The sequence below is a fragment of the Rutidosis leptorrhynchoides genome, chromosome 3 (genome assembly GCF_046630445.1).
Source record: "Rutidosis leptorrhynchoides isolate AG116_Rl617_1_P2 chromosome 3, CSIRO_AGI_Rlap_v1, whole genome shotgun sequence".
Lineage (NCBI taxonomy): Eukaryota > Viridiplantae > Streptophyta > Magnoliopsida > Asterales > Asteraceae > Rutidosis > Rutidosis leptorrhynchoides.
The window spans coordinates 49,274,868-49,283,827 of NC_092335.1; the positions used below are offsets into that span (position 1 = coordinate 49,274,868).

The 8,960-nt window shown below is 30.8% G+C and overlaps 1 protein-coding gene across 1 annotated transcript; it reads right to left on the reverse strand.

Annotated features, from left to right (window-relative positions):
• Positions 1-4,327: 4,327 nt before the first annotated feature.
• On the reverse strand, positions 4,328-4,726 carry LOC139899957 (uncharacterized). Its single transcript, XM_071882778.1, has one exon. The coding sequence runs from the start codon at positions 4,724-4,726 to the stop codon at positions 4,328-4,330; it is 399 nt and encodes a 132-aa protein (XP_071738879.1).
• Positions 4,727-8,960: the final 4,234 nt, after the last annotated feature.

Genomic DNA, 8,960 nt, shown 5'->3' on the forward strand with positions numbered 1-8,960 from the left:
GTAACTGTTACATGTGTAACCTGAATCAAATTGTCCATGACTAGGACCTGCACGGTTTAATATTGTTGACACAATCTTCAAAGTACTCATAGTAAACAAGAAAAGAACAAAACAAACTGGATGGTTAGCCGCGCTTCATGCCCGCCACCCTCTGCTACGTACAGGAAACTCTTTGTAAAATAAAAATATTTTAATGTTATTGATGATGTTAATATAATCTAAGTGACAATAATCCGTGTTAACATATAAAACACCTCTTACTAAAAAATTGTCAAAAATTGTAAATTAGATTGAGGAAAAAAGTATAAAAATGGTGAAGTTTAAAATTCTAAATTTTAGTTGAGGGTTGAAAAAAAAATTAAACAAAAAACACTAAAAAAGATCAAGGTTGAAATTGTGCATATCGTGAGGACTTATACATGGTAAAAAGAAAAGGGAGGTTCAAAGTGTAACTTATGGATTAAAAATAGTCGAGGGTTGAAATCATAAATAATGAGAGGACTTAAACCGGAGAAAAAGAAAAGGGAGGGGGCAAAGTATAATAATTGGAAAGGAGAAACTGAAAATTAGGAGGAGATCGAATCGGACAAAAGAAATTCAAGGGTGTAGAGTGTAATTTATCATTTTTTCTCTTTTTAAAATAGATTTGGAGTGTATAGTAAAATCAAACCTTCTCGGTCCAACCTCGACTGCTACTTTTATCCAAGCCTACTTCCAATGCTTTTTTGATTGATTATAAGTATAATATAATACTTATAATATAATACTCCATCTGTCCCATATTTATTGTCACCAGATAAAAAACACACAGTTTTAGGAAATCCTATTAACTTTATTTCTCCACCAATGAAATATCTTCTCTCTCCAGATCCACCAATGAAATATCTTCTTTCCTTTCTATTTATGGAAGTGGAAAATTAATTTGGAACATTCCAAAATGAAATACTGGACAATAATATAGGGACGGAGAGAATATAATATTAAATAGGATTTGGCTAACTTATGCCCTTAAATCATGAGTTAAGCCTCATTTATTTCACTCAAAAATCCAAATATATCACAAAATTTATTCATTAAATCCTCAAATTTCTAAATTTACATATTTATTAATTAAAATCTATAGTTAATATTAAAACACTATAATGATGATGTCATTATTAGGCTAATTTCTTTGTTAAGAAAACATGAAAAAGAAAAAGAAAAAAAATCAAAGCATGGTGGGTGATGTCATTAATTTAAATAATTTTATATTAAAATTAAATCTTACTAATTAATTATTACTATTAAATCTTATTAATAGTTATTTTAATTATTAAAATTAAATAATTTTGAATTATTTAATAATATTAACTATAGATTATTTTTAATTAAGTACGAAAACGTATAAAAGCTAGGCAGAAAGAAACAAATTCTAAATTTATATTTTAATTTACACTTTTAAAATAAAATGACAACCAATATTATCTTTTATGATTGGATGTGAATTGTTTAATATGCATTTTATATTTTTGATGAAATGTTCAACTAGCGAGTTTCTTAGTCGGACTCTGTGGTTCCATGGATCATTAAACTAAATAACTTTAACATTTACGTTCACTTAATACCCAAAACATATTATTAAACTGTTTCGTTTAAACAAACCCGTGATTTCACGGGTCATTTCACTAGTTTTATAATATTTATAGAAACGTTTACATCATTAATTGTTCTTAACAACCGGGCCACAAGTTAGATTTTCCCTATTAAATAAATGAGTCACACTAGTGATCTAACCAGTAACCATTGTACTAAACTTTAGTTTTTTATGGAGTATAAAACTTCACATATTTCATCATGTTATATAATCCACCATGGATGGCTCTTTAACCTTTCGTCATACTAAATCGGAAACCTTCGTCATACTAAATCGGAAACCTTAAAGTCACCTTCTTTTTCACTAAATTCAACTATCATTTTATTTTGCAAAACAACGGCTTAAATCAACAAGAAGATTAAATTGCATGTGAATCATTAACATTAGACCAATCCCAACCATGACGCCGTCATGGGCATTTTCTCAGCGCCACATCAGCTTTCTCTCACCTCCTTTGTCACCACTTCCTCCCATAACACTCCCATAACACACAATTGTCAACCATGACATACTTACTCAAATTTTTTTTTTATTATTATTATTATTATTATTATTATTATTATTATTATTATTATTATTATTATTATTACATTTACAGTTTTAAAAAAAATATCTAACTCCACTTTCTTTATTGTAGACCATTCATGTATATAGTATAATATTTAAATATTTATAATATATTCTAGACCACTCATTTATTTATATAGTATAGTTAATTTATATATATCACTCCAACTTTCATCCTCTTTCATTTATACATATACATATACATTCATCTATATATATATACAGGGGCGGAGGTATGGTATGTTTACTGGGGCCCGTGACCCCACTCAACATTTCAGAATCCCACTAGTCAAATAGTCTATATACTTGTTTGTTCTTTGAACTTTAATAAGTGACCCTATTAAATATAAAGGCAGCCCAACAGTTTGTATCGTTTAAGCCCGTTTCAATTAGTTACAACCCATAATATGAGTATAGCAAATAGTTGAAATCAAATGTTTCACGTGCTATTTAAGATGCTCATTTACTGTATTTTATTTTATACCATGTTACTCCGTAATATATAGCACAAAATCGTACATTTACATTTACAACGTTATAATTTAAGTTCTTAGTTGCAGTTATTTTTTAAGAGTCAATTAATATACATTAAATAATTCATCAAACTTTAATTTTGAAGTTAACTAAAAAGTGTTTATGTATAAAAATTATTTTATCATATTGCGTTATTCAGTATCTCAAGTATCTAAGAGTTTATTAATTTTATGTTTTAAGTTTTTTAGTTTATATCATGTTTATTTTATTTTATGTATTTAGATGAAAGATTTGCTAACTTAAAGGGATTGACGACCTTGCTAGATTAAAGGTTGAAACTGAAAAACGTTTTTCATATCGTTTTGTCTATTGGATATATATATATATATATATATATATATATATATATATATATATATATATATATATATATATATATATATATATATATATTTTGTTATTCCTATTACAACTACAATGGTTGATAGATGTTTTCGAGAAGCTTGTAAAATGATAGTTTGTCAATTAAAATTTTGTTACTCGGAGTATTCTTTTGTGACCCCAATGATAGAAAATCCTGGATCCGCCCCTATATATATATATATATATATATATATATATATATATATACACACACAATAGATACTCCATTGAAGGAGCTTGAAACAAAAAAAAAACAAATTAAAATAAGAACAAGCCTCTCCATTTGGGCTAATTTATTCCAGTGCGTCGCCCTGCAACATGCTTGTGGATGAAAAATTCGAGGGCGATGGGAGTGAGGGCGATGGAGGGCGGCACCAATGCCATCGGCGCCCTCCCGTGACGGTGTTGATGACATCCCCTATCACATGCCGTTGGGAATGGTCTTAGAAACTTTTGTACTTTGCTTTCTTTTTTGTTATCGCGTACATATAAATTTAATTATAGGTATATAACAATTCTTTCCAGATATACGGATTGGTACAAGTTTGTTCCTTTAAAGGCTAATGTCTTTCCAGATTATATACGTGTTTCCAGATCATAGCAGTACTGGATTAGTAATTCCACAATCCAGCATAAATAAATGAATTGTGGATGATGTTTGTGGCAGATTACCAGCTTTTTATCATTTTGATACCTTTACACCATAGACATTAAAAGTAAAACTACACCCTTAATTATATTAACAAACAAGTTTATTTCATTATATAAGGATGGAAGGAACCTTGTTTACATCACCTATTTCCTTTACAAAAAAGTTTCTAAAAGCAAGACCGGAATCAATAATGTCAACCCCCGTGTTAATAATTCCTTTCCAAATTGATTTAAATGAACCATTTTGTAAAGAATCACCACATGATAGTCCCCCCGATGTCCCATAAATACTAGATATAACCTTGACCCACAAAGAAGTGGTTTCGGTCTTATACCTCCACCACCATTTGCCGATCAAAGCCATATTCTTTGTTTTTAAGGAACCCAAATTTACCCCCCCCTCCCTGTAAGGTAATATTGTTTCATCCCATTTAACCCAAGAAATTTTTGATTTGCTACCCGACCCGCCCCAAAAGAAAGAACGTCTTACACACTCTAGTTTTTTAAGCACACATGGCGGAGCACGGAAGAGCGAGAAGTAGTACAACGGAAGACTATTCAACACCGATTTAACAAGAGTCAAGCGCCCACCAAATGACATCGATCTAGCTCTCCAATCTGAAGTCTCTTTTCAAATTTGTTTAAGACCGGTTTCCAACTTTCTTCCTTTTTCATATTACCATCGACCGGAAGACCAAGATAAATAAACGGAGTAGTACGGACTTTGCAACAAAATTTTCGGGCCATGTTTTCAACTTCAATCTTTTCAACCCCAATTCCAATAAGGTTACTTTTATGGAAATAATCCTTAAGGCCCGATGTGAGTTCAAAACATTTGAGGAGTTTCATAAGATCCCTAATATTTCCTTCACTCCATGCTCCGAAAAAGATGGTATCGTCCGCGTATTGAAGATGTGAGATGGGAACTTTATCTCGCCCAATTTCTACCCCCGAGGCAAACTTGTTTTCCACGACCATTTTTATTAAAATATTTAAACCCGAAAAGGACAAAGTGGATCTCCTTGCCTTACCCTCCGTTCTAAGTTGAATTCGCATGTCGGTGATCCGTTAACAAGAATCGATATAGATGCTGACTTTAAACACGCCAATATCCATTTTCTCCATTTAGACCAGAATCCCATGATTTTCATAATTTCAATTAAATAATCCCAACTAAGGCAATCAAAGGCTTTCTCGAAATCCACTTTGAAGACAACACTTTTATGCGCTTATGCTTTAAGAACGAAAGTGTTTCACTAGCAATAAGAGCCCCATCTAATATATTCCTTCCTTTTATAAACGTGCTTTGCTCTAAACCGACAAGATTAGGGATAACCTTTTTAAGACGATTAGAAAGAAGTTTTGCAACCACCTTATAAAAGCTACCAATTAAACTAATCAGACGATAATCATTCAAACCAACGGGGTCCAATTTTTTCGGAACAAGAGTGATGAAAGAAGCGTTACCTCCCTGTGAAATCTCACCTTTTTCCCAAAACAAGTTAATAGCTTCAATAAGGTCACCTTTAATAGTGTTCCAATATTTTTTGTAGAAGCCCATATTAAAATCATTAGGACCGGGAGCCTTAGAGCTTCAACAATCTTTCACCGCCTCCCAAATTTCATTCTCACTAAAAAAATTTCCAACTCATTTGCTTCAATATGGGTTAATTTATTTCCAAAAGGAACTCTCGAATTGAAAGTGTTACTGTTTCTGCCCTCTGCATGGCCCAACGAGTTATGTACATCAACGAGTTAAACTGCAAGTGTTACACTTGCAGTTTAACACCTACAAAGTAAAGAACCAACAGTAGATATTATTTGCAAATTCTAGGTTCAATTGTATTTATCACAGTAGCATAAAATCAAAATTATATCTACAAACACAAACCTTAAGATGGCTATATAAATCAGAATTCGTATTTAAAGCGTAAAAAATCAATCATTTCATTAAACACTTGGTGTTCAATAAAAAAAAAAAAAAAAAAAAAAACATGAACAAAAGAAGAATATCTCAGAGGAAATCATTGAATAATGCAAAACATACCTTTTAAACTTAAGCAAATTGATAGGAGCGCGAGATTGTTGATTTGGCTGAAGATCATGTTGACTTCTGTAATGAGAATATGGAAAAAATAATAGAAACATACATTTACAAAAGAGAATCTAATAATTATTGGTCTTGTCTTTATGAACACTACAGAAAAATATGAATCAACAAATAAACAGTTGAAAAATACAAACCTTCTCGTCAATATTTTCTGCTCAAGCAAAGATAAGTCAGCTACTATCCAAACCTATGTAATGCTTCACACCTCACAATTATGCTTCATATAAGTCTTCAGTTTGAACACGAAATTCATTAATAACGTTCAATATATTGACAAATTAAATATATATAAATGCAAGAAATCGAACCAAAATGAGATCAAGCAAACCAACCTTGATATACTAATAACCCAGATTATTCACATAAAAAAAGAGTGAACAGCAGCTCACCCATTAAAGCCACGCCCTCAATATTTACCAAATTATGAGGTATAGCATTATACCTGATGGCTTTGGATTGCTATTGAAGGTCTGATTCTTGAATAATCGGGTCTGAAACCTATAATTTGTATGTAATCGTATGTTCTTTGTCATCCGCGTCGGTTTAATTTTCTAGGTTTATGTGAAGAAGACGAAGAAGAATGACGGAATTAAACATATACAGAAATCTTACATGTTAGAAGATTCAATCGTCTGGATGATGAAGATTTCGCCTTCTTTTGGTCGCCACGATTCAAATTTTAAAAGAAAACTGATACTCCATGAAAGTAGTGTAGTGACCCGAACTTTTCCATGTTTATATATATTAATTGAGATTGATGTTTACATGATTAAATGTTTCCAACATGTTAAGCAATCAAACTTGTTAAGACTTGATTAATTGAAATAGGTTTCATATAGACAATTGACCACCCAAGTTGACCGGTGATTCACGAACGTTAAAACTTGTAAAAAACTATATGATGACATATATATGGTTATATATATAGTTAACATGATATTATGATAAGTAAACATATCATTAATTATATTAACAATGAACTACATATGTAAAAACAAGACTACTAACTTAATGATTTTGAAACGAGACATATATGTAACGTTTATCGTTGTAACGACATTTAATGTATATATATCATATTAAGAGATATTTGTACATCATAATATCATGATAATATAATAATTTAAAATCTCTTTTGATATTATAAACATTGGGTTAACAACATTTAACAAGATCGTTAACCTAAAGGTTTCAAAACAACACTTACATGTAACGACTAACGATGACTTAACGACTCAGTTAAAATGTATATACATGTAGTGTTTTAATATGTATTTATACACTTTTGAAAGACTTCAATACACTTATCAAAATACTTCTACTTAACAAAAATGCTTACAATTACATTCTCGTTCAGTTTCATCAACAATTCTACTCGTATGCACCCGTATTCGTACTCGTACAATACACAGCTTTTAGATGTATGTACTATTGGTATATACACTCCAATGATCAGCTCTTAGCAGCCCATGTGAGTCACCTAACACATGTGGGAACCATCATTTGGCAACTAGCATGAAATATCTCATAAGATTACAAAAATATGAGTAATCATTCATGACTTATTTACATGAAAACAAAATTACATATCCTTTATATCTAATCCATACACCAACGACCAAAAACACCTACAAACACTTTCATTCTTCAATTTTATTCATCTAATTGAACTCTCTCAAGTTCTATCTTCAAGTTCTAAGTGTTCTTCATAAATTCCAAAAGTTCTAGTTTCATAAAATCAAGAATACTTTCAAGTTTGCTAGCTCACTTCCAATCTTGTAAGGTGATCATCCAACCTCAAGAAATCTTTGTTTCTTACAGTAGGTTATCATTCTAATACAAGGTAATAATCATATTCAAACTTTGGTTCAATTTATATAACTATAACAATCTTATTTCAAGTGATGATCTTACTTGAACTTGTTTTCGTGTCATGATTTTGCTTCAAGAACTTTGAGCCATCCAAGGATCCATTGAAGCTAGATCCATTTTTCTCTTTTCCAGTAGGTTCATCCAAGGAACTTAAGGTAGTAATGATGTTCATAACATCATTCGATTCATACATATAAAGCTATCTTATTCGAAGGTTTAAACTTGTAATCACTAGAACATAGTTTAGTTAATTCTAAACTTGTTCGCAAACAAAAGTTAATCCTTCTAACTTGACTTTTAAAATCAACTAAAAACATGTTCTATATCTATATGATATGCTAACTTAATGATTTAAAACCTGGAAACACGAAAAACACCGTAAAACCGGATTTACGCCGTCGTAGTAACACCGCGGGCTGTTTTGGGTTAGTTAATTAAAAACTATGATAAACTTTGATTTAAAAGTTGTTATTCTGAGAAAATGATTTTTATTATGAACATGAAACTATATCCAAAAATTATGGTTAAACTCAAAGTGGAAGTATGTTTTCTAAAATGGTCATCTAGACGTCGTTCTTTCGACTGAAATGACTACCTTTACAAAAACGACTTGTAACTTATTTTTCCGACTAGAAACCTATACTTTTTTTGTTTAGATTCATAAAATAGAGTTCAATATGAAACCATAGCAATTTGATTCACTCAAAACGGATTTAAAATGAAGAAGTTATGGGTAAAACAAGATTGGATAATTTTTCTCATTTTAGCTACGTGAAAATTGATAACAAATCTATTCCAACCATAACTTAATCAACTTGTATTATATATTATGTAATCTTGAGATACCATAGACACGTATACAATGTTTCGACCTATCATGTCGACACATCTATATATATTTCGGAACAACCATAGACACTCTATATGTGAATGTTGGAGTTAGCTATACAGGGTTGAGGTTGATTCCAAAATATATATAGTTTGAGTTGTGATCAATACTGAGATACGTATACACTGGGTCGTGGATTGATTCAAGATAATATTTATCGATTTATTTCTGTACATCTAACTGTGGACAACTAGTTGTAGGTTACTAACGAGGACAGCTGACTTAATAAACTTAAAACATCAAAATATATTAAAAGTGTTGTAAATATATTTTGAACATACTTTGATATATATGTATATATTGTTATAGGTTCGTGAATCAACCAGTGGCCAAGTCTTACT